This window comes from Diceros bicornis, chromosome 2, assembly GCF_020826845.1.
Source record: "Diceros bicornis minor isolate mBicDic1 chromosome 2, mDicBic1.mat.cur, whole genome shotgun sequence".
Classification (NCBI taxonomy): Eukaryota; Metazoa; Chordata; class Mammalia; order Perissodactyla; family Rhinocerotidae; genus Diceros; species Diceros bicornis.
Window position 1 is genome coordinate 87,648,520 of NC_080741.1, and position 26,933 is coordinate 87,675,452.

Below are 26,933 nucleotides of genomic sequence, written 5' to 3' on the forward strand. Positions count from 1 at the left end.
CTTTCCAAATTCTTTCATTGCTTTAGAACTTTTTTTATCAAAATTGCTGGAAATAAATAGGATTAAGCCAAGGTTTAGAAATCTTTTGTCTTAATGAGGCTTCTGTCATAAAAGTATTTGTAAGGAATTAACTTGTAAAGAGGAACTCATTGGTGGCAGGTTTTACAAATTGGGTTATACACACATGGATTTTTTTTTTCCCCCTGAGGAAAATTCGCCCTGAGCTAACATCCATTGCCAGTCTTCCTCTTTTTTTTTTGCTTGAGGAAGATTAGCCCTGAGCTGACATCTGTGCCTGTCTTCCTCTCTTTTGTATGTGGGATGCCGGCACAGCATGGCTGATGAGTGGAGTAGGTCTGAGCCCGGGATCCAAACCCATGAACCCGGGCCGCTGAAACAGAGTGCGTGAAACTTCAACCACTCGGCCACAGAGCCAGCCCCCTCACATGGATTTTATATGTATTTTAAAATCCTCAGCAGTGAAAACATATTACCGTGTCACCTTCTCCTTACACTGGTTAGCGCATGCTCAAAAAATAGAAACTGATTTTAGTGTTAGCAAATTTCTGTGCGTCAGACTAATCATTCTTCATTCTGAAGTCTTGTGAGAATGATTTTTGAGTAATCTATACCTCGAGTCACTATTTCTTTTTAACAACAGTTAAAATCTTAGAATTAGAAGAGAACTTGGATCACCTGTTCCAGCTGTCAATCAGTATATCCTTGTGATATTCTTAACATGCGGGCATGAAGTCTCTGCTTGGATACTTCCAGTGACATACGTGAACTGATATTTGAAACCTCCTGGTTGAGTTGAACCATGCACCTCTCCTTATTTTCAGTATATGTCCCTTATTTTTTCTTTTAGTTATCAGGGAGAGATCTGTCCCTTAAATCTGTTACTCATCTATATTTTTCATAACTGGATGAATTTTCATAACTGGATGACCTGTTAGGTTCCTTCCTAGCTCAAAGAATCCGTGCTTATAAAAATTACACTCACCCATAACAAAGCAGCATGTTATTGTCTGTTTACACTATCACTACTAGGATTGCAGGCTCCTTAGGATCTTTTTCCTTTTTGGTACATCCAATGCCTAACATAAGCCCTGTACATAGAAAGCATTCTGTGAAGTTTTGTTAAAGTGACAATAAATCATCTGACCAAGCTCATATGGATCCGTTGAGTCTAAACATCAAGCCCAAAGTACATCTGGCGGTGCTAATCCTGAGTGATGTCTTTCACATAGTCAGGACATCAGTCCTTCTGTGACAAAGCAGTTCTGAGCAGCAGCCCTAGATCCCATAATGAATATTTTGCAGTTGGGTTGAAGCAGGGTAGGCCAGATAGGATGTTAATAATCTAAACTGGTATTCAACCCAGTCAGCACCTTTTCCTCAGCAGCCTTGGAGGGATGAGTGTCATCTGTTGGAAGCTGTTTTTCTTAAAAAAAAAGTTCTTGTGTTTTTTTTCCATTCACAGTATCATAGGCTCAGTCGCTACGTGGCGTATGAGATCTAGAGGGATCGTGTTAAGGATATGCTGGTGAGCATTTATATTAAACAAACATTTACTGGGTGTCTTCTTTGTACAAGGCATTGTGCTAGCTTCTTGAGGTACAAAGATGAATGTGAGTTGATCTCTGCCCTCGGGAACTGACCGGGGCAAGACACCCAAACAATCATTTCAACATAATGTGATAAGGATAGTGATAGAAACGTATGTATAGATATATGGGAATATAAAGGAAGAACCATTAATCTAGATGAAAGAGAGAGGTTGTCAGGAAAGAGTTCCTAGAGGAGGTTACACCTGAACTGGGTCTTGAAGGATGAATAGTAGTTAGCCAGAAAAGGAAAGGAGAACATGGCCTGGACTGGCCAAGGGATCTGTGTGGGCAAAAGCCTGGAGATGTGAAACAGCATGTCATGTCAGAAGAACCATTACAGTTGTGACCCTTAGCATATATGAATTTAAATTTAAGGTTTCCATTATTCCCAAGTGATCCATGATTTAGTTTTTTTGATAAATTTGCTGAGGCACCTGGTAGAATCTTTAAGCTACAAAGCTAGTGAGCAAACCCCACGAGAGTTCTCATTTCAGTGAACATGTCCTCATTGTTACATATGCAATATCACTCGTGAAATGATTTTAAAACTTTGTTTTTATGAAGATGGACCTGAAAAGTACTGGTTGGAAGGCCGGCCCCGTGGCTTGGCGGTTAAGTGCGTGCGCTCCGCTACTGGCGGCCCGGGTTCGGATCCCGGGCGCGCACCAACGCACCGCTTCTCTGGCCATGCTGAGGCCGCGTCCCACATACAGCAACTAGAAGGATGTGCAGCTATGACAGACAACTATCTACTGGGGCTTTGGGGAAAAAAAAAGGAGGAGGATTGGCAATAGATGTTAGCTCAGAGCCGGTCTTCCTCAGCAAAAAGAGGAGGGTTAGCATGGATGTTAGCTCAGGGCTGATCTTCCTCACAAAAAAAAAAAAAAAAAAGTGCTGGTTGGAGAAAAGAGAGCAGGGCTTTAAGTGTTTTTTAGTAGAAAAAAGAAGTTTGAGAGAAACTATAGTGCCAAATTCAGAAGTGGCCAGGCTCATTGCCATGAGTATTATTTGTTTATCAGTGATTTTTCAAACTTTTTTAAGTTAAGCAATGAAAATTGTTTATCAAGTGAGAAAAAAACAAGTGGAAAGGCCTGTTTTTAAGACTATAAGATGAATCTTGAGTTTAGCTCCAAAGTGAAAAATGGAATGCTTACAGAAAAAGCTTGCTGGCTGTGGGCTAGTGGAACTTAGTTTGTTTTTATTTTCTACTACCCCGCTTGAGGTCTCCTCTCCATTCCACAGCACAGCAAACTAAATGTCACTCAGAATTGCACATGAGAGATTTGCTGCTTACTTGAGACGGGAAGGGCATGTCATTTCTGCAGTGAGACAGTGGAGATAGGTGAAAAATATTGTCATGATTAAGATATAATTTATGGAGTGCTGATAGACTATGGGATTTCTTTTTGTTAGGAATGAGGTGTGGGGGAGTTGGCAAAGGCAATCCTCGAGAGGATAATGACACAAAAGTCAAACCCAGAGCTGTATAACTCCTAAGGCAGGACTCTCTCCTGTTTTACTTCCTCAGCACAGTCTGCCTGGCAGAAAAAGAAATGCTTGTAAGACCAACGAGAGCATCTTCATGTGTATTATGGATTAGAAGATAGATTCCTGTGTGGTTCTGAGGGGCAAGATTATGAATCTCTAGGGATTACCATTTGTATTACATCTTGGAAGTGGTCTCCCCAGAATCAAATATTCTATCCTATTGCCCCCACTGAGTGCACTTGAATTGAACCACACATTCCAATTTTGGTCCAAAAACATGGTCACTGTATCTCTGAGAGAAAAATTTTGACAGAAAAATGGAACTGGGTGTACAGGTACCCCAGCATCAATTTCCACAGGCCACTGTACAACCCATTCTATGAAATTGGCCTTGGAAAAGATCCACTTCCAGAAAAACCAAAACAGTCAAGCTTCTGTTTGTTTGAAGATTAATTACAAAGATTTCCCCACTCTCTACCCCCTTCTTTTACCCTAAAATGCCTTCTTCATTTTCTCAGAAATGACGTGGATTTTTTAGTGTGCAGAAAATGGGTTCCTGAAAGAGAGCCAATACTCTATAAAGCATAGATAAGAAGACTTCATCACACTAAGTCAGCAGGACAAGGCGGTAGCTTTTCTCGAAGATAGCAACGTCAAGTCAGGGATTTCTGAATCTTTTCTAGTTACTGATATGCACTTGGATTTTGAGTAATGAACCAGGTAAGGAATAGAAAAAGGTGACTTCTTGAATGCATACTATGTTTGACAGGCATAATCTAATTTAACACACGTTTAGCATCTTTTCAATAATCTCATCAGATTATACATCTGATACATATTATCATCTCATGATAACCCCATTGTATAGATGAGAAAACTTAGGCTCAAAGAGAACAAGTAGGTAGCCTAGAGACACATAGCTAGTAAGGTGGCTAAGTCGGGTTTGAACCCAGGTCCTTTTATTCTTGTCGGTGCTCTTTCCACCATATTGCCTTTATACATGATTGTTCTCAAAGCTAGGTGCTGCCGTGTTCTAACACTTTTATCCACTTAGAGAAAGTAGATAGATCTTGAATATATTTGCAAATGAAAATTGTAAGCCGTTATAAGGCTTTATCAAATACTCTGCCCTAGATGGCTCCACTCTGCCCTTGATTAATCGGCATCACTGTTTAAATTTTTTCTTGGGCTGTTTTCTGATCAGTTAATTCAGATCAGTTAGTAGATAATTTAAGCCTGGTAAATGAATTCTTAATAGTAAGAGACAAAGTGCAAACAAAGCAGTATAGTCTGCTTGTTATAGCAACAGTTAGGTATGAATCATGGCTTCTGACCATATCCCTAGCTTTATAGCACATTGCCTAGCTTATAACAGGTAGTAAAAATACATTTAAGTGACTGATTTTTGGTCCTAGCTTTTTTCTATACCAATTAATTCTAACCTCCACCGTAAGTGGCTAGGACTTGCTATACTGGTGAGTGTGATCAGACTTGAAAGGACCGGCCCTGTGGCGTAGTGATTAAGTGCGTGTGCTCCGCCGCTGCTGGCGGCCCGTGTTCGGATCCCGAGTGCACACCGATGCACAGCTTGTCAGGCCATGCTGTGGTGGCGTCCCACATGAAGTAGAGGAAGATGGGCAAGATGTTAGCTCAGGGCCAGTCTTCCTCAGCAAAAAGAAGAGGAGTGGCTTGGGTGTTAGCTCAGGGCTGATCTTCCTCACAAAAAAAGAAAGAAAGGCCTTCAGGATATGGTCACAGGAAGCCCTATTGAGTAGGTGATATTGTTGCTGCTGTTGTCAAACTGCCATGTGATAAGGTAGTAGGAAGCACATCGCAGTCAGTTCATTTGTAAATTAGTGATGACAGTGTCTACTTTATAGGGTTGTTGTGAGGACTGGAAGATTAGCTAGCCCAGCTGCCTAGCCACAAGACCAACTATCAAGGTGACTGTTATTACTTTTACTGTAGTGTTGAATTACATTATTCCTTTGGTTCAGACTCTCTACATATCCCTTGTTTATGCCTGAAATGTGAAAGATCTTAGAAAGAAATATATTCTGCAATCTTTTAATATTTGGATTTTTTAAAAACACATGTTAAAAAAACAAAGTTCAACTGAATAAATTTTAAAGATCTTACTGGCTTTATTCAACAATTCATGAATCAGGCAGCATCTCATCTAGCAAATAGAAAGGATCTCCAAAGAGCTATACAAAATGAAAGGCTTTTATAGGCAGAAGTGGACAGAAAAAAGTTTCTAGCAAAGCGTGCATTGTTTCAGGCATGGTCACCTTTCTATGGAGGACAAAAGGGGTCTATCAGGCGGATTACCTCACTAGTGCTGACCAGGTAATTCCAGATTGACTGGTTAAAGTTTACATTCTGGTTAAAGGAGAGGCTGAAACTGCAATTAGGTTAGGTATTAAGGTTTGGTTTGGTGATGTGACCTTAGCACAAGTGCCTCCATTTTGTACTTGTCTCTTTTTTAATACATGGTACAAAAATAATAACCAGTGCTAACAGCTTACTCTGTGTCCAGTACTGTTTTGAGCTCATTTATATTAGTGACTGATTTCATCCTCACAACAGTTCTAAAGTGAGCATTAGTGTTATTGATACCGGCTCAAGACAAGGTTGACATGAGGGAAGCCATGTTGTAGAAAAGAAACCCTATTGTAACTTTGAGTGACCTCTGACAGACTAGCCCAGCTGGATCTGCACCCTCCAGGAGATCTAACTGCTCTGTAGATTTTACAACCCTGCCTGTGAATATCCCTCCCAGCTGCAATAAGATGATAACTTTGTTCTTTTGAGTTCCTTAGGAATGTGATGACCCCCAAACAGAGAGTCTATGCTGAGAGCCATCATCAATGAAAACTGAAAGATCTGGTGTGGCGACTCCCAGTCTGTAACACCAGAAGGTCAACATTCCTAACTCCCTCCCCTCTAACCCACTGGCCTATATAACTGCTGTAAGACTCTGTGCCCCTTAAGGTGGATTTTTTCAGACATTAGTCGGCCATCTTCCCTCTTGCTAGCAAGCTGTAATAAAAAAAGTCCTTTTCTCCTACCACCTTGCCTCTTGACTATTGGCAAGTCTTGCGGCGAGCAGAAGGCCCCACATTGGGCAGTGACATTATCCCCATTTTACAGTTGATGAAATAGGTACAGAGATTAAGTAACTTGCCTATGGTCACAGGGCTAGTAAGTAGCAAAGCCAGATTTGAACCCAAGCAGTTTATACCAGAATCCATGCTTCACTACTACACTAAATGTAGCCAGATTCAATAATAGTGTTTTTCTGACATGCATTTTTGTGTGTGTTTGAGAAAATCCTTCCCTATTTTCCAATATTGTCTTCTAAAAGGTTTAAAATTTGCTTTTCACTTTTGCAATTTGGTTGTTTGGAGTGAGGTAGAAATCTAATTTTATGTTGTTATATATGGATGGCTTAATATGCTAGCAAAGCCTATTAGAAAAGAGAACCACTTTTCAGTTTGTGCATTTGTAGCTACCAGCTACCCTTTAGTGCTAAGTATTTGTGCCTTTAAAGATTTTGTTCATAGCTCAAAAGACATCGAGAGAGTATTCATAGCCCTGTCCTGTAGTTCTGTGGTTCAGTATATCGTTCTCTTTCCTCCTCTACTCCTCTCCCTCTTTCTTCCTCTCTCTTCCTCTCTTTTCCCTTCCTCTTCTCTCCCAATTTCTCCCTCTCCTTTCTCTCTCTCTCTCTCGCTCTCTTTTTTTAAGGATAGTGCCTGCCAAAATTGGGAGGAGTTACTGAGTAATCTAGTGATTCACGGTTTCAGGTGTTAAACTACCCTCCTGCTGAAATTGTGGGTTAATTTTCTTTGGAGGCTGAAGACAGTGGGTTTTGTCAGGTGTACTCTTGCAGGCGTGTTGATGATTCTAAGTGGAAGCCATGCACTGGAAGGACATAGTGTGACTCTGAACAGCCCAGGTAAGACAGAAGTCAGATTAAAGACAATCTGTTTTATTTCTTTAGTTACTGTGTAGGAAAATCAAATCACATCTAAACTGGGATCATTTGTAAATAATTATGTTGAAAGTTTGTTGGAGTTTTTTCAACTTTAGAGACGTACTCAAACCTTGATTCTAGTCCCAAAACCATCTTTTCACCAATATGATCAATTTTTATCCTCCCAAAGTAAGAGTTAAATTTGATTTTTATATCTACACTTCTTTAGACAACAGATTACATGTAAGGTGATATTCAAATTACTAACAAAGAACCTAAGAAAACTAGACCATGCATTAGCTTGTAGTCTTGGATCTAGTGGTATTTCATATTCACTTTCCTTTTATACTGTGGTAGATTTTGAGCTATTAAACATAAGTACACAATCAGGGTCATATTACATACTATAGTTATGGGGTCTGAAATCCCATTCAGAAAGAAAATCAGACAATGGGAACACTGTAACCTAAGAGAGTGAACCCAAGGCACTGAAGAGAGTAGGTTTCCAGAATCTCCTGTTTGCAACTCTTGGTGACTTGGTTATCTGGAACTCTGGCTCATCCTTCTGCTGCCTTCCCTCTGACCCTTTCAGAAACTGCTTGCTAGCATGCACCTAAAGATGAACAGGGCAGGTGGAGGAAGGAACACAAAACAGTTATTGTGCTAGTCCCTAACTATTCTGGATATTCTTTTTTATTAGTGGAACATAATGTCATTTTGTTATTCATTTCAGTTTTAAATTATCTTTTGATTTTATTTAAATGCACAGTATTTCTCATTTGTTCATCTAGGAAGAAAATAGTACTGTTTTTATTCACATCAGTAGTAACATATTGAATCCAGTAATGAATTAAATGTGTTTTAGAGTTAGAGATCAGCATTAATTTTTGCTCAGATGGCAAACTGAGGAGATACAACCAAGATGAAAAAAAGAGAATGCATCTCTAGACTGACAAGTTAATTATCAGCATTTCATGAATATTTCAGATTTGGTGTGTTATTGTCATTACAAAAAAATGTGATTCAACTTTTTAAAATATAAGAGTAACCTATATACAGTTTTTTCTAGCAAATTGCTGTTGGTGACAGATTAGGGATGGGAACCAAGGAAAAGGGTGTTCTCTTAATCTCCAGGATGGTAAACTTGTAATTTGATACTCTTGCTAGGAATTTTTATTACTCTGAGATGGTTATTTTACTATTTATTTCTGTAACTGCTCAATAGAGAGCAGTTTCTAAAGCCTTTTTGCATGGGCCCTATTCTAATTCACCACCACAAGCCACACCCCAGGGGTGCCTTCTTGAAGGATTTTTTTCTGCTGAGTTAGGGAAACCTGACCTGTCCCCAGCTGTGGCTAACAGCTTTGAAGTATGATAGTTTAAGTTTTCAAATTTGAGCAGCTTGTCTTTTTCTTCAGCTCCTTTGAATGGTTGCTTACCCATATGAAGGGATAGTCATTGTGTGTGTTCTGGAGTCCCTTGCCTAATAAAAATCTTTTACTGGATAGAATTCACAAAATTTGAGCTCCAAAAGGCCTGAACTTAGTCACTGACTTGTTTAATTACTTACCTCTTACTGTCCCTGTTGCTGAGTGTTCACATTATCTTGCCCAGGTTTATCACGATTACTTGTGATTTGGGATTTTAAGTCTCGGGAGTGCACTGCATTCGTCCTTGCCACTCTCAGCAGTACCTTCCCATTCTTACCTCCGCCTGTCTCCAGCTACCAATTAAGTGTCCCTATTAGAATACAGAGAGAATGATTCTATCACCCTTGACATGATTTGGGTAAAAAGACACTGTGATAAAAATTGGATTTTTAAATCTAGCCAGTAAGGTACCTGTTCTCACTAACAGTTTTGGATGACTGTAGTCTGAGAGTGTGGATTAGAATTACAGTGGTCTGAATACTAAAATGATTTTCATATAATTAAATGGAAATACAGATGTACCTTGTTTTACATATATATATGCTTCTAAACAAAACAAAAAGGGCAATGTTTATGAATTAACTTATGCTTTAAACCCCCTAGAGGAGCTTTGTTATTTAAAGAAATACTGTAATAAATCCTCCACAAAGGAAGAGTACCCCCAGTTTACATCTTGTGCAAATCTTTTTTCATATATCTGTTTTGCTTAAGTAAAGTATACTTTTATGAGGACAGTACCACGAGGGAGACAGAGCTTGTATAGGACAGGAGGAATTAGGTCCACTATGTGTGGTGAGATCTGAGAGTGGGTAAATTTTCACTACATTTTGGCCCATTGATTCTGGAGAAGTAGTTCTCTTGGGCTTCTTCTAACATCCACCTCTTGCTTTTATGCTAGATCGAGCGGTTGGAAGTAAGCAGTCTCGCCCAGACTTCCAGTGCAGTGGCCTCCAGCGCTGATGGCAGCATCCACACAGACTCTGTGGATGGAACACCAGACCCTCAGCGCACAAAGGCTGCTATCGCTCACCTGCAGCAGAAGATCCTGAAGCTCACAGAACAGATCAAGATTGCACAAACAGCCCGGGATGACAACGTTGCTGAGTACTTGAAGCTTGCCAACAGTGCAGACAAGCAGCAGGCCGCCCGCATCAAGCAGGTCTTTGAGAAGAAGAATCAGAAGTCTGCCCAGACCATCCTCCAGCTACAGAAGAAGCTTGAGCACTACCACAGGAAGCTCCGAGAGGTGGAGCAGAATGGGATTCCTCGGCAGCCAAAGGATGTCTTCAGGGACATGCACCAGGGTCTGAAGGATGTGGGAGCAAAAGTGACTGGCTTCAGTGAAGGTGTGGTAGACAGTGTCAAAGGAGGACTTTCTAGCTTCTCCCAGGCGACCCATTCAGCAGCAGGGGCTGTGGTCTCAAAGCCCAGAGAGATCGCTTCACTAATTCGGAATAAATTTGGGAGTGCAGACAACATCCCTAATCTGAAGGACTCTTTAGAGGAAGGGCAAGTGGATGATGGGGGGAAGGCTTTGGGAGTGATTTCAAACTTTCAGTCGAGCCCAAAATATGGTAGTGAGGAAGATTGTTCTAGTGCCACTTCAGGCTCAGTGGGAGCCAACAGCACCACTGGAGGCATTGCTGTAGGAGCATCTAGCTCCAAAACAAACACCTTGGACATGCAGAGCTCAGGATTTGACGCACTACTACATGAGATCCAGGAGATCCGGGAAACCCAGGCCAGACTAGAGGAATCCTTTGAGACCCTAAAGGAACATTATCAGAGGGACTATTCATTAATAATGCAGGCCTTACAAGAGGAGCGGTATAGGTAAGTTATATGAAATTAAAATCCTAAATTATATGTTTGGTGTTCCCTTCCCTTTGGATATGGGGGAGTGGCTTTAAAAGGTCTTTGTAGAGTGTCTTTCTCTGGAGTGTCCAGAGCACTTTAGATACGTCATATGATGTCTGCATGAGTTCCTGTCATAGGGAGCAAAATAGAGGTACGGCAAAGTTAAATGACTCCCAGGATCACACACCAATGAAGCATTTTAGTGAGGAGACGACTACTGTAGCTCTCCAATCTTCCATTACAGTTTAGGACTTTCAAATGAAGCCCGAGCTTTCTAAGGCATTCCCCTTAATTATTTATAATCACAGAGCCACAAATCATTGCAGCCTATAGCTATACTCCATTGAATTCGAAAGATCTATAACCCTCTGAACTCTGGAAATCAAAGATATAGCCCAACCAAAATATAAGACCCCTGCAGATATTTGGCTTTAAACATCCTTACCTGGGCAATTGGTGTAGAAAGATTAGACTGGAAGTTAATTTGGATAAACATATCTGTTACCTTTATTATGAATTGGCAAATGTTTGAATGGGAGTGGACTTAAACATGAAATGGTTCTATAGTAGTTAGAGAATTTTCAAAGGGCTAAATAATCTGTGCTAAAGGTAGAAGCTAGTCTCTTTTTTGTGTTTCGTGTTACGTTCCGTATTCGTATTAGACCACTCTTAGTTATTCTCCAAATGTGTGTCCTTTCCCCTTGTTTTCCCTCACATGCAGATAGAAATAATATCCCCCATGGAGTACTCATTCAGACCCAAACTTTGTCAGCCAGAGATAGGCTACCTCACTGATACAGATTAAGGGCTAATCTTATAGGAGCCACAGATTCCACTAGGCCTTGAAACACCTGGTTTTTGGTCCTATCCCAATTACTAACTAGAGGGAATCCTCAGACTTCTATTATAATATCAAGGGTTGAACAGACAATCTTTTAAGGTTCCTTTCGCCTTTCTAAAAAAAAAAAAAAAAGGTGATTTTTTTTTTTTTTTTTTAAGTTCGCTTCTGTGAGATAATTTCAGGGCCTGAAATAAATTGTTCATGTGTATCATTTAGCTCTGAGAGGAGTTACCACAGCAAGCTCTTTTCAGATGGTGAAAATGCTAATCAGTAATTCAGTCCTGCCTCTTATCTTCACTCTTCTGTCCTTCCATTCTAACTTAAGACTTTAAGGGAGAAGAAAAGAGGTTAGTGTGGAAGAGAGAAATGAAGTTCTAAAAGCAAATACATTACTATTCTTATTTCATTGTTTTATATATTCTTTAATATACATAGAAGACAATATCTAAAGCAATGAGCTAATCTAACAAATATTCAAATGGACTCTAAAAATAAAACACCTGGTCCTTTGTACCATGTTAAACCTAACTCTTGGGTTCAAATTCTAGTTCTGCCACTTCCTAACCTTGAAAACTGGGGAAATTTCTTAACTTCTCTAAGTCTTGGTTTCCTCATCTTAACATAGGAATAATAATAATCCTTCATAAGGTTATTGTGACATTTAAATGAAATAATTTATGTAAAGCACATAGTTCACTGCCTAGCCCCATAAGTGCTCAATTGACGTTAGGTAGCAGTTGCTACTGCTACTATTAAAATACACCTCTCAGAACATGGAGAGGTGGGCGTTCCACAGTCAGTTGCTCAAAACAAAACTGCCTGCTTTGACCCCTTTATTTTGAATGGATAGTAAACATTCCAGTTGTTAAATTCTTCTGGAGTTTAAAATTCATATAGAGTTTGTTATGTCTTTAAGTCAGACGTAGGCCAATGTGAGAAAATCAGAGAGGAAAAACAGGTCTCCCAAGGCCCCTCTTTATCCATTTAAAATAATTCAGATAAAATAAAATAACTCATTATCGCCTCATTAGAAGAATCAAGTCCAAGCCACTTATGAAGTAAAGACCAATGCATTTCTTCTGTTGCACTCTGGATTCTCTCTAGTGGGTAAATGACTAGTTTTATGGAATGAAGAGAGAATAAAGAAAACTTTTGAATTTTAAAAAGCAGAGGTAAGACCTTAAGGGGGCTAGGGGAAGACATGTGTAATCTGACTTTTGTCTTATCACTTCAGCTTTAGAATGGTCTTTCCTTAAAACAGAATCTTGAAGAAAGCAAGCCTTTTTTTCCCCAAAGAAAAGCAGTGGAAAAGTCACAACTGTTTTACTCAACTATTTTGTTGCACCAGTATAGAGCAGTTAGAGATTTCTCCTCTGTTGCATGTGTCTTTACACAGTAAATATATTTATCTAATTTTGTTGGTCTTTGAACTGTTTCACATAAGTGAAATTTCTCCCACAGATGGAAGCTTATTCTTTTTTTTTTGGTGAGGAAGATTGTCCCTGAGGTAACATCTGTGCCACTCTTCATCTGTTTTGTATGTGGGATGCCACCACAGCATGACTTGATAAATGGTGTGTATGTCCGTGCCTGGGATCTGAACCTGCGAACCCTGGGCCACCAAAGCGGAGCACGCAAACTTAACCACTACACAACCGGGCTGGCCCCCTGAAGCTTATTCTTTTAAGCACCAAAACTTTTCACATTTTAAGCATTTTTGGAGAATTTCTCTACCTTCTTTTAACAGAGTAGTATGTACATTGAACCTAACTTGATTGGAAATAGCTTAAAACAGTAAGTGTTCTACTTAGAGTGATACTCTCAGGTCAGTGAAGGTATAAGGTTACTTGCCTCTATGTAAATGTCCTAGACAGCTTGCTTCTTAAAGTTCTTTTGTCTGCTTTTTATAGTTTGTTTTTTCCCCTTTCCATATCTCCTCCACACTGTTAGTGAGCTTCCTGCAGCAGCCTCTCTTTACTAATTTCTATTTCTACTCTGTTGTAGTATTGGCTTTTTGTCTAGGAAGGAGGTAGGCTAGGTATGGACATCAGGGACTCTTCTGTGACCAAAAACCAGTTAATGCCTTCGTGGCTGTTCTAGATGCACTTCTGCTTATTTTCTGTGCTTTAGTTTATTTTACTAATATCTGAGTTGACAAGAGGGAGGGCATGCACAGTGTTGCTGATTGTTATTCAAACAACGAGGAGGAGGATACTACCACTGACAGCGTTTACTAAACTCCTATGATGTGCGTAATGCTAGATGCTTTACATATATTTGCTATAATCCTCACAATAGCCCTGCAGGTAGATTGTATTATCCCCATTTTACAGGTGAGGAAATTCAGGCCTAGTGGGGTTTTAAAATTTGCCAGATGTCACTCAGTAAGTGGTAAAGCCAGGAATCAAACCTAGTTTTATCTGACTCTAAAACCAGTGTTCTTTTCATACCAGGACAGGTTTTTTTTCCATGCTCAAACCTGAAAGCTGTGTGATTGAAAGACTTGTCTATAGTCTAGCTCTAAGAAGCATTGACTGCAATGGCAATGGGTATTTGGCCTTTTCCAGGTCAAAGTGTTCATTTCCCTAAAAGTTGAGTCACTATTTTTAACATATTTTTAGGGGTTCTGCCTGGTGGCGCAGTGGTTAAGTTAGGCGTGCTCCACTTCGGTGGCCAGGGGTTCGCAGGTTTGGATCCTGGGCTTGGACCTACACCCTCATCAAACCATGCTGTGGCAGGGTCCTACATATAAAAATAGAGAAAGATGGGCACGGATGTTAGCCTAGGGCCAATCTTCCTCACACACACACACACACACACACACACACACACACACACAAACATATTTTTATAAAATCCTGTGAATGCACAAGCTCTGGAAAGTCTTCTCAAGTTAGTACAACAGTGTAGGTAGGTAATAGGGGAAACCTGCTTGAGGAAACCTCCACCCCATCCTTATTTCCCCCTTTTCAGAGTTCCTTCTCAATAATGTCACTCACTTAATGTGCTTCCCATTGCTCTCTACCCCAGTGAGTGGCACCAGTCAAGATTTTTGCCCAAGACCATCTACTTACTCTGGAATAATCAGAAGCATTCAGAATCCTGTGGAGGACAGTCTCTCTTTCTTCATCCACATAATTGTGCTATGACTGAATAGTATTTCTTCAGCACTCACATACACTTAGCCCAGGAAGCCATAGTAGCAGAGTTTGGACTTGACCTTTTAGCTCAGCCTTTGACTGTAAGTGTTTTGTCTTTGAGCTTTGCATTGGGCTCTCAGATATGAGTGACATTATGTAATTTGGGAAGGTAGGAGGCAAGGTTTAGACATTTTTTTTTGGTGATGGGATCTGTGCTGACTTCAGAGTCTTGTCCAGCTGGTCTCTGTATCCCATTAAAGTATTACTGCTTTATGATTTGTTAGTGGCAACTGGGTTCACTTAGTACTTCAGAGATAGAAAGGACCCTTAGATATCTAGTTTAATCTCATTCCACAAATGAGTACACTGAGGCCTAGAAAGATACAGTGACTTTTGCCAAGTCGCACAGTAAAAGAGTTTAACATAGGCCTGCCCGGTGGCGCAGCGGTTAGGTGCACGCGCTCTGCTTCGGCGGCCTGGGGTTCGCAAGTTCAGATCCTGGGCACACACCGACGCACCGCTTATCAAGCCATGCTATGGCGGCGTCCCATGTAAAGTAGAGGAAGACGGGCACGGATGTTAGCCCAGGGCCAGTCTTTACCTTGGTGAAAAAGGGGAGGATTGGCATCGGATGTTAGCTCAGGGTTGATCTTCCTCACAAAAACAAAAAAAAGAGTTCAACATATATTTAATTTGCTGCTAAAAACTGGAGGGCTTGTCTTGTTCCCATAGTGGGTATATTGTATTAATGAGCTACCGTAGGAAAAAGTTCAGCTGTGGCAAAATGCATTGAAAATAGGAAAGAACTAGGAAAACAATTCATTTACAGGTTTTACAGGTTTCTTTTGTAGTTTTTTTCCCTTAGGGGATCTGGCCTGGAATCCTCCTCAGCTACTGCCTGTGTAAAGCAGTGTCATGTAGGGCAGGCTAAAACCCCTCCTGCTGTTGATGAGCAGTAATGTCATTTAAAAGCTTCTATTTTAAGGGAATTACTGTCCTTTGGAAATCGGCTTCTGAGACTATTTGTATTAAGCCCAGAGATATTTTAAATTGCACTGAGTCATAAGAGCAAAAATACAGGAGGCAGTCACCATGAGCAGTCATCACATGCAGTAGAAGTCAGTAACTAGGCTAACTCAGGCACAGGACATTGGAGTTATAACTAAATAAATTGTTGCTTAAATATAGTTTTACTTTATTTTACTATCATTGGAGATAAGACAAAGATAGGGTCAGATATAGCTATTTTAGCCCTTTTATTCTAGGTGTTAGACCTGTTTGTCAATTGTAAATTGATCTCAGAGTCTCCACAGCATATGTAGACTGGGTTTGGACAATGGAAACTGTTTGAAGTTTGAAATAAGAATTGAGAATATTGGATCAAACTAACTCTTCATTTATAAGAGAAAAACGCCCAGTTAGGAGATGCTCTTATGAGGGGTAAGACCTTCAGTAAAAGAGATTAACAGATGAGCTCTTTTCAGTTTAGCTGCTGAAGAGGTAATGGAGGAAGAATGGGAGGGAAGGAGAGAGGAAGGAAGGAAGCGGGGAAGAGAGAGAGAGAAAATAAATTAATTACTTCATTAATTAATTGAGGGTTGGATAAGCCTGAATTTGCTTGCCAGTTCTGACACAGATTAGCTGTGTGACCTTATGTAACTCATCTGAGCCTCAGTTTCCTCTATAAAAACAAGGTAATGATATCTGTTATACAGAGTTGAGATTATTAAATGAGATAATGTATGTGGAAGCATCTAGTATGGTCTGGGGTGTGCCAGGATGTTAGAAAACTGTCATTACCAAGTCTCCAAATTGTCCAGAAAGCCCCTCTAGCTTTTATTTATTCCCTATATGCTTTAGGTGTCTGCTGTTTCGTGTCTTCAAGGCAATGAAAGTTTTGCGGACTGATTGTCAATTGGGGACTAATTCCACTTTTTCCTTTTCAACTGAAGACTAGTTCAGTGTTTCCTAGCCTCTTTTCAGGCTTCAACATAAATGAGGTAATCAAAGGTAAAGAGGGAAAATCCACTTTCCCCAATTCAACCAGTAATATATTCAAGCCCCCACCACATGTCATATACCCTACCCCATCTATGTCTCTCCATTCTGATCAAACACTGGCAGAAGCTACCTCGGGTCCCTGGTATGTGTTTGGGAAATAGTAGTCTGCTCCCATAGTTGCCTCTCTGTGTCAGCCCTGGGACCTAGTTCTTCCTGTTTCTCAATACCTGCTCTACAAGATTCTTCAGCCATCCTGTCCTAGTGACCTATTGCCCAACTAGAGAAGCACCACTGGCTCTCAGAGATGGCTCCAAACTTTTGAGGCACACCCAAAGAGTGGTGAAGCATTCCCAGCCTTTGCACTCACCCAGTTTCTCATTCGTCAGGAATTTGACCCAAAAGAGCCCTGGCTTATCTTTGATCTAGGAAGGTGACTACTGTGTTGACTAATCCAGTGGATGAAACACTTTTCCAAGATCAATATTCATTTATGAATTGTTTACCTACAACAAAATCTAGATGTGTTTTAATACTTTGTAGATAGAGAAGATTTTGTTTCTTGCGGGGAGGAATTTCACCTGCGCAAATATGACATAACCTACTTTTTTAAAAAAGATCTTATAATGTTAAGGCTTTCTGTTTGCTGATAGTTAAACTCAAACGATATGTAGGTGTCAGCATTCCCTTTGAGTTGTAATGAAATGGAAGGACCTTCGAGTAAAAAGTCTCAAAATGAGGTTATCAATCTCATACTACTTTTGTGTTCCAGATAGGGTCGCATAAAAAGTATGTGCCAGTCAAAATCATATACCAGTAGGATCAAGAACCTCCCCCTTTCATGTCCAGAGAGCTTTAATTAGTGTCATATGAAGGGGTTAAAGTACTTTACAGGGGCCGGCCCGGTGGCGCAAGCAGTTAAGTGCGTGCGCACCGCTGCAGCGGCCCAGGGTTTGCCGGTTCGGATCCCAGGCGCACACTGATGCACTGCTTGTCGAGTCACGCTGTGGCGGCGTCCCATATAAAGTAGAGGAATATGGGCACGGATGTTAGCTCAGGGCCAGTCTTCCTCAGAAAAAAGAGGATTGGCATCAGATGTTAGCTCAGGGCTGATCTTCCTCACAAAAGAAAAAAGAAAAAAAAATACAGAGAGTTCTTGGTTTTAAAAAATCACATATGGAAGGCTAGACACAATTTACCTTCCCTTTTTCTCCCCTACTCTTTGGTTTGGTGTTAATATTTAATGAGAAGACAGAGGTGCTCTTTTTATGAATTCCCTAGGTGTCTGGCTTCTCCATTTTAGGATTCAGACAGGAAGTAAACACTAGTGAGTAAAATAAGCAAAAGAGATTATAATATTAATAGTGGGAAGTCAGTGGGAGATGGAGTATAGGTGTTTTCTTCCTTTTGTTGTTATTCAAATATTTCATTAGATTAATAGTACAGAAAAAGAAAACGTTTTTTAAAAGAACAATGAAACATCTAAAAACAAGGCATGAACCAAGTGGTATACATCCTCACTACACCTCACTAATAGGGGAAAGTTACTGCGTCTTTCTCTACTTCCCATTTCTTCATTATAAATTGAAGTGCCTCCCAGGGAGAAACGAGGTGAGGATTAATGTAGAAATGTCTTCATGAATTTGAGTTCCTCAGAGGCAGATGGTACACGTAAAAAAGCTTAGGGGGAGAGTAGTTATCATTGTTCTTGTTATTATTGGTGCTAGTGTTGTGACGTTTTGATGCTTAACAGTGATTAAGTAGATTAGATTGAACTCTAAATTCCACCCCCACATGCACTCCTCCACCCAAAATAACACCACATCATTTTTACTGGGCTCTTTGTGTTAGCCTCTTTTCAGACCATAATTTCACATGTGGGTTATGTAAGCCACAGAGAGGCTGATGGCACTGAAAAAAATGTTTGACTGGAAATTGCTAAGCATAATCAGGTTTGTGCTTTCAAATTGTGGGTTGTGAGGTTGTGAAAGGAGCTGAGGAACAAACTTCCATGACCTGGATGAATAAACTAGGGAAAGTACTTTAATAATGACAGGCCAGTAAAGTTCTTTCAAGGTACTGAGGCAACCTAGAAAACCTGCATTCCAAGACACCAAGGGCATCTTGCCAACCTCTTTGTTCATCGCATTTTGCAAGAGCCTCAAAGTTGGTGGCTTTCTCAGTTTCCTCCCTGATGTTTCCTGCAGATTGGAGGTGCTTACTGTGGTAACCCAAACACAACTGTTTGTGTGCATATAATAGGATTACAGCTACACAATAACAGCTGCAACTTTTCTGTTCTTTCAAAAAGTCATCTTTCTCCAGGTAATTTTTATGACTTGGAGAGGGAAACACATGCTGGTAGTTAGTAGTTGATGAATTAATGGGGCTGTGTCAACTGGACCCATGGTGGGTCTTGCTTCACTCCTGAGTTCTACAGCTTTGGGTCACCTTGGCAAGTCTCCTAACCTGTTTGTCCGTTTCATTTCTGGGGAAATGGAGTTCATTCTACTTACCCAAATGCTACTTTGCTATTTAACTACTTGCTAATAAAGTACTATCTCTGGGAACAATAGTTATATTTTCTAATTTGGGAAGACTCTCAGCTTGAGGAGATCTTGCTACTAATTTCCCATGTAATCGTGAGTAAATTGTTCAATCTCTGCAAGACTTTATTTTCTACAAGGGCGTGGTAAGAATTAGCAGTTTTCTCCACACCTCTTTCTGGAGATTTGCAAAGATAAAATTTACTTGAGATAGTTTCCCTCACACACATACAAAACACATGCCATGAAAGAAAGGTAGGTAGGACAGTTTTTATCAATTTAAAGGAATACTTAGAACAGGCCAGTGAATGGAACTACTTGAATTATCTGGCAAACTTGAGCCAGGGAAATGGCAGGAACCCATTTGTATGCTTGTGCTGGTCCTCCTAATGAAGAAATAAGAAGTAAGAGGCTTGTGCCCAGAGTTGAGAAGGACAGAATGTGTGCCCAGTAAACCCATTTGTGTGTTGTCATAGAAAAAAACACCATGAATATACTGGAAACAGTGAAAATTCCAGAATATATAAAGTTGAGAATGTGGAGATAGATGAAGAAATGGAAGATTAGAGAAAAAAATCTGTGATTAGAGAAAAAAAGCTGTGAGCAGGGGAGCCACATAGCACTTGAGACCACATGACAGTTGACAAGCAGTCCTTTTGAACTCCCTCACCTAGGGATTGTTGGAGGGAACTAGGAGGATCATAAAAGAGAAAAACAAAACCAAATGTGTACTTGTGATATCTCTCTCCCACTGAGCACCTTTTTTGTGCCAGACATTTGACATCTATCTCCTATTGAATCTTCACAGTTGCCCTTTGGAGTAGATAGATTTCTTCTTTATGGATGAACACGATCACTCACACAGTAAGTTGCAGAGCCAAGATTTGAATTCAAAACCTGGACTGAGAAAATACATCAGCTAGTATAAACTGCATGAAAGTGCATAAAAACATTTTTTTGTGTGTGTGTGAGGAAGATCAGTCCTGAGCTAACATCCATGCCAATCCTCCTCTTTTTTCTGAGGAAGACTGGCCCTGGGCTAACATCCGTGCCCATCTTGCTTCACTTTATGTGGGACGCCGTCACAGCATGGCCTGACAAGCGGTGCATTGGTGCGTGCCCGGGATCTGAACCCGGGCCACCAGCAGCGCAGCGCGCACACTTAACCGCTATGCCATAGGGCCAGCCCTGTAAAAACATTTATAAGTGCAAAGAAGGTACAGAGCAGAAGCAGTGAAGATGGAGAGCCTTTAAATATAATAATAAGTGAAGCAAATTTGGTCTGAAAATCGCTTCCAGAACCTTTGCCATGTTAGTGATCATTATCTGATAAACCTTGGCTTATAAAGTTCAAGAGTTTAGGAACAAGTACTGAGGACTTTTGTAAGTACTGTATGATTCATATATAGTATTACATATTTATGCATAGTGTTACATAATTATAGACTCTCCCCCTCTACAAACGGGTCAAAATCTGAGGGGCAGCCTAAAATGTTAGTAATAAATCATCTTAGCTGTTCACAAGTGTAAGTATCCAAAACATGTTTTGTCACGACCCAAATCCATGAAACAGCCCAAAAAGGGACCTGAAAGAGATACATGCAGGAACTCTATAAAATACTCTCAAACAAAAGTTGCAAACAGCACAAGGAAATCCACCTGATGAAAGAAACCCAATGTGAAACAGATGAAACAAATGAGAGATTATACTGACAAAAGACAGCAGAATGATACCTTCAGAGTGCTCAGGAAGAAAAACTGGGACCTTAGAATGCTATGTCCACCTATTTATTTTTATTTTATTTTATTTTATTTTGCTGAGGAAGGTTCATCCTGAACTAACATCTGTACCAGTCTTCCTCTATTTTATATGTGAGTTGCCACCACAGCATGGCCACCAATAAGTGGTGTTGGTCCACGCCCAGGAACCAAACCCAGGCTACTGAAGCAGAGAGGCTGAACTTAACCATTAGGCCACGGGGCCAGCCCTATGTCCACCTAATTTATTATTCAAGAAAGAGGGTGAAATTAAGACACTTTCAGACATATGTAGTAAAAATTACCACATATTAAAAAAAAAACCTTTGCTGAAAGAAATACTAAAGGATATATTTCAAGAAGAAAAAACTGAACTCAAACAATGGGTGAAAGAAATTAATAAAGTATGTTGGTAAATCTAATTAAGTAGGGACTTAGAATTATATATATTAAAAAATCTTAGGGACTTAGAATTATATATATTAAAAAATCTTAGGGCCGGCCCCGTGGCTTAGTGGTTAAGTGCGCGCACTCCGCTGCTGGTGGCCCGGGTTCGGATCCTGGGCACGCACCGACACACTGCTTCTCCGGCCATGCTGAGGCCGTGTCCCACATACAGCAACTAGAAGGATGTGCAGCTATGACATACAACTATCTACTGGGGCTTTGGGGGGGAAAAAATAAATAAATAAAATCTTTAAAAAATATCTTAGTGTCTACATCAATTTGGATCTAAAATTCTGGAAGAGAATATGAGATTCAAGGGTTGCCTTTCAAAGGAATATTAAAGAGTGTTAAAACTTTGGGGAAAAAGTATATTTTGTACCTTAATCTCCCTGTCACTTGCTACCTGACAAGTTTCTGTTCACTTTATTTTTGTCCCCTTCAGTTGATGGATGTTCACAGAAAGATCAGGATAAATAAAACACAAATCCAAGTGCAATATTGCTTTTCAACTACATATATATATATGAAACTCCTGACAAGTTTCATATACATACAAACGACAAAATAGGCTGACTTACGCCTTCGTCCCCCAGCATGTACTTCCTACTGCAGAGACAGTTCACAGGGGCAGGAAGGCTGTCACTATTCTTACCTCTTCTTCTCAACCGACCTTTTATAATATACAACAAAATGTATGTTACCCTAGCAAGGACAGTTCCCAGGCTTGAGGGCTGGGATATTCTCTAGCAGTAGCCTGTGAGCTCTGACTTGGGCTGGCCCTTATCTCCTTATCACCCAGGATGAAGACAGTGGAATAGAAGACAGACTTATCTTTACAAATAGCATGAGGCAAGAAAGAGAGAGAGCTGAAAGAAACCAGTCAGCAGACTGAGTTCAAAATGGTATTAACAGCTACAAGTATAATCAAGACTTTACCAGGAACTAGATCTATAGAAATACCTAGGAAAATATAGTCATGCACCGTATAACAACGTTTTGGTCAACAATAACCGCATATACAACAGTGGTCCCATTAGATTAGTACCATACATACAGGTGTGTAATATACTATATGATCTAGGTTTGTGTGAGTACACTCTGTGATTGCACAATGACGAAATCACCTAACGACACATTTTTTCAGAAGGTATCCCTGTCGTTAAGTGAGGCATGACTGTATGTCCTTTTGCTGAATGCAGATATCAGAGGAAATGCAGACGAGGGAGGAACTTGTTCTTTGTGGTGCCAAAGGACTGCAGGATGAGAGGTACAAGTAGCTAGGTTTTAGTTCAATTTTAGATAGATAACTATCTATGTAGCGGTGGAAAAAACTGCCTTAAAACAAGAAAAACGAGACCCTGCCACTGGAGGTATTCAAAGAGAGATTGCTTGTCAGGATGTTGTAAAAATAATTCCTCCATTGAAAGAGATTCAGCTAGACCTCTGCGATCTTTTGTAACCGCTAGAACTTAAGATTCTTTCTAGTCAGGGAACCTATTTTTGCCTTTCAAACAATACTTGAAATGTTTGTGGTATATTTCTCCTCACAACATACTGCTTTTAACAACTCTAACGGGGTAGGGAGGTACATGAAATAACGATAATCTTAGAGACATGTAAAATAGGGTGTGAGATATTTTCATTTATTTTATAGTTAGCACAGTGATATGATGGGTGATGAGCCTAAAATGAGACTAAGGCCATGAATCAGTCACCACGGGAAATGTTTGGTTGTTAAAAAGTTTCAAATTGCCCATGAATTCAGGGAGCACGTATTCATGTGTTGCCTTCTTTTTTAGGAAGTAGAAACATTTTCAAAAAGGCCAGTATGTTCCTTGGCAGTCTGTGGAAGTGGAAGGGGAAAAAACGGACATTTTTTAACACCTCCTGTGTGCACAAATGAATATAAAAGAGATTATTACCCTCATTTTATAGATGAAGGAACTTGCTCAGAAAAGTGAACTAACCTAAGACCATAAGCTTATGAGAGGCAGAACCAGGACTCAAACCCAAGTGTTCCTGGCTATAACACCTATGACCATTTTTTCCTAATGTTTATTATAAAACTTTCAAACACTATAAACTTCAAGAAAATTGTACAGTGAACACCTATACACCCACCTCTTAGATTCTACATTTTACTATATTATTTTATCACATGTATTTTCATCTCTGTCCCTCATCTGTCTTATTTTTTATTCATTTCAATGTAAATTGTAAACATCTATAATCTTTTTTAACAGCTTTATTGAGATATACTTCATATACAGTACAATTCACCCATTTAAAGTACACAAGTTGATGGGTTTTAGTATATTCACAGATATATGCAACTATCACCATAATCCATTTTAATCAACCACCACCACATTTTCCTCACCCTCCAGTCTTTCCAACCCTGCCCCAGCCCCTGGCAACCATTAATCTTTCTGTTTCTATAGATTTGCCTATTCTGAACATTTCATATATGTGGAATCATACAATTTGTAGTCCTTTCTGACTGTCGTCTTTCAACTTACCATAACATTTTCAAGGCTTATCCATATTGTAGCATGTGTCATTACATCATTTCTTTTTCTTTCAAAATAATATTCCATTTTATGAATATACCACATTTTATTTATCCATTCATCAGTTGATGGACATTGGGTTGTTTCCACTTTTTGGCTGTTATGAATAATGCTGCTATGAACATTTGTGCACAAGTTTTTGTGTGGAAATAAGTTTTCATTTCTCTTTGGTGTATATCTGGAATGGAATTTATGGGTCATATGATAACTCTATGTTCAGCTTTTTGAGCAACTGCCTGTTTTCCAAAACAGTTGCTCTATGTTATAGCCCCACCATCAATATACCAGGGTTCAAATTTCTCCACGTCCTCATTAGCACTTGTTATTATCTTCTTCTTTATTCTAGGTCCATAATCTTTTTATTACACCCCTCCTCCCATTGACTCCACCTTGACATCAAACTCCAAACCATCATGTCAGTGTAGTACTGTCCAGCCCCCTTTGTTGCTATGTGGTTTGGATCAGCTATAGGCCTGCCTCAGATTTCTTACTTATAAAGGAAGTTAGCCTATCTGGGCTCCTTGAGTAGTTTCAAAGTGACATCATAGTGTAGAGGTTAAGAACTTGGGTTTTAACGTCAAACAAACCTAGATTCAGATTCTCGCTCCCCTGCTTAATTTCTGTGTGTCCTTGGGCAAGTCACTTTGCCTCTCTGAGCTTCAGTTTCCTCATCTATAAAGATAATACCTATCACCTTCTTGGGGTTGTGAAAATGAATTTGCATAGTAGATACTGAATAAATGGTAGCTGCTACTGCTGTTAGTTTTTAGTCTATTCTAACGGTATGTGTGAGGCTTATTAATATCAAATAAGATTCCCCAATATTCCTGAAGGGCCTGAAAGACTGTACAATTTGTGAGCCAAGAAATTAGATGGTAGCCTATGGAATACGTGCCAAAGATGTCATATGGGTCTACTTTCATCAGCATGCAGGCTGGTTGCCACTACCACCATGTTCCCCTCCCTGCCACTCAACATGAATCCTTAGCTTAGGGGAGATACTTGATACCAGGCCCAGCCCTTCCCTTAAATTCCAAGGGACTAACACATTGAAACACCCGTTTTAAAAAGTCTCTAGCCGCCCCCCGGTGAGGAGAGAGGATGATCAAATCATCAAACACTAAAAGCGCCACAAAACAGTGGGCTTATTAAGGACAATCATAAAAAGACAATATATTAACATAATCTTATGGCATTTGGTAAACTTAAAATTTGGTGGAAAATCAATTCCAGAGGTGGCGCACCTGTTTCCAAGCACATGCCCTGGGCAGCAGATGAAGTGAAAAGGCAGAGTCACAGGGAATATCAGGCCCAGTTACAGACAAAAGGTGGAAACGCTTTCTGATCAATCTGTTCAGTCACTTTAATAACAGAGTTTCAGTGTGAAAGAAAACAGCACAGAGATTCATATCAAGGATAAAGGAGAACTAAATAGGATTCAGTAACATAGTAAAAAGGATCAGACTATGCCTCTTTAAAAAGAAATTCTTGTTTCTTAGAGAAGGAATGGACTTTAGGATATAATTATTTATTATATAATTATTGGAAGGGAGAATGTTGGTGATGCCACAACATAAAAATTACCTTAAACAGAGAACTTCCATATATTCCTAAAAGTTTGTGTACTACAGATGTCCTAAAAAGCAAGAGGAAAGGGGCCGGCCCCATGGCTCAGCGGTTAAGTGCGCACACTCCGCTGCTGGCGGCCCGGGTTCGGATCCCGGGCACGCACCGATGCACTGCTTCTTCGGCCATGCTGAGGCCGCGTCCCACATACAGCAACTAGAAGGATGTGCAGCTGTGACATACAACTACCTACTGGGGCTTTGGGGAAAACAAACAAACAAACAAAAAAAAAAACGAGGAAAGGGGAGGATAGTTTTAAATGTTTTAGTTTGTTCTGGCATTTTTTTTTAATGCAAAGTCCTCTGAGACTCACGTGCTAGTGTTAGGTGTGTGCTTGCCTGAGTAGCGCTCAGTGGTAGTATCTTCTCCTGTTGAGATGAGCCCTCTGTCTGACAGAGGCTTCCATTCTAGTCCCCATATGCTAGAGATATGTTTATTCTTGCCTTTCTAGTCTTTTTTAATGTGTAGTCTTCAACCTTTCTCCTGCCTGCTTAGCTCTTTGTTTGGTTCCTGGGACTCCACACACAACCTCCCCTAGTCTTCACTACTACCAGAAAACCCGTTTTCCTAAAACACTGTTCTTCATCTCACCCTCCCCCCTTAGCAGTTGGCTTTGGGCCCACGTACTGTCTATTCCAGAATCCCCGCTCTCCTGTCTACCTTTTAAGACCAGATTTCCCTTTTCTCTCTAACATAGATCCACTATTCCAGTTATCCTATACATTTCTACCTCCTGCCCTCTACCCATGTGAAACACCTGGAATCTTCGATCTCATCCTTTAAACCCATTGCAATCCTATTGCCCTACCTAGGTTCCATCTTTATGTAGAATAAACCTTCTTATGTGTAGTTCTAAGTGCTAGAGATACAAGGTGAATAAAATGATCCCTGCTTCCAAAGAACCTTATGTCCTTCCATTCTCCCTGTTTTTACTCAACTATATAGCCACTTTGGCCTACTTTCTGTCCCTCAAACCTGTCAAGCTAGTTCCCATCTTGAGAACTTTATACTTGCTATTCCTTCTGCTTTAAGATCCTCTGCTTCCCAGTCTTCACAAGGCTTCATTCATATCATCTTTCAAGTTTCAACTCTGATGTTGAAAAGCATTCAACAGGGAAGAGGCCTTCCCTGTCCATTCCAGCTTAATTAACCAGCTGCTAGGCACTCTGCTGTATACCCCTACTGATCTTCTTTAATTTGCTTAACCACACCTGCAGTCAGCTTGGTTTTTCTGCCCTCTAACCCTCCACTTTAGAATATAAACTCCTGAGGGCAGGCATTCTATCTTGCTGACCACAGTATTCCCACGGTAATACCACAGTACTTTGAACATACCTGTCACACAGCAGGCTCTCAGTAAGTATTTGTTGACTGAGATGTCCCGCACACTGTGCTTGGCCATGGGGATGATAGGCTCTGAATCATTAACATCCAGGTGAGTGACCTCTCCGGTGTCAGAATAAGCTACTGGTGACTGCTAGAAGGTCAGTTTCCATTTATGTGCTGTTTATCTTCTCATGAGACCTGCTTAATTGTACTCTAGTTTTTGCCTCTCCCATATGCTGCTCAGAGCAGATTAAGAACTGCCTCATTTATTACGGGATAGTATGCTCAAAGCTCATCAGCGCTGCTGGCATCGCGGC

At 40.2% G+C, this 26,933-nt stretch overlaps 1 protein-coding gene across 6 annotated transcripts in view; it reads left to right on the plus strand.

Annotated features, from left to right (window-relative positions):
* TMCC1 (transmembrane and coiled-coil domain family 1) overlaps window positions 1-26,933 on the plus strand; it is a 257,218-nt gene that overhangs the window by 222,690 nt on the left and 7,595 nt on the right. For all 6 annotated transcript variants that reach the window (XM_058565856.1, XM_058565872.1, XM_058565863.1 and 3 more), the window contains one exon: window positions 9,406-10,340. In XM_058565856.1, the coding sequence (XP_058421839.1) occupies window positions 9,406-10,340 (935 nt within the window). The remainder of the gene's footprint in view (window positions 1-9,405; window positions 10,341-26,933) is intronic.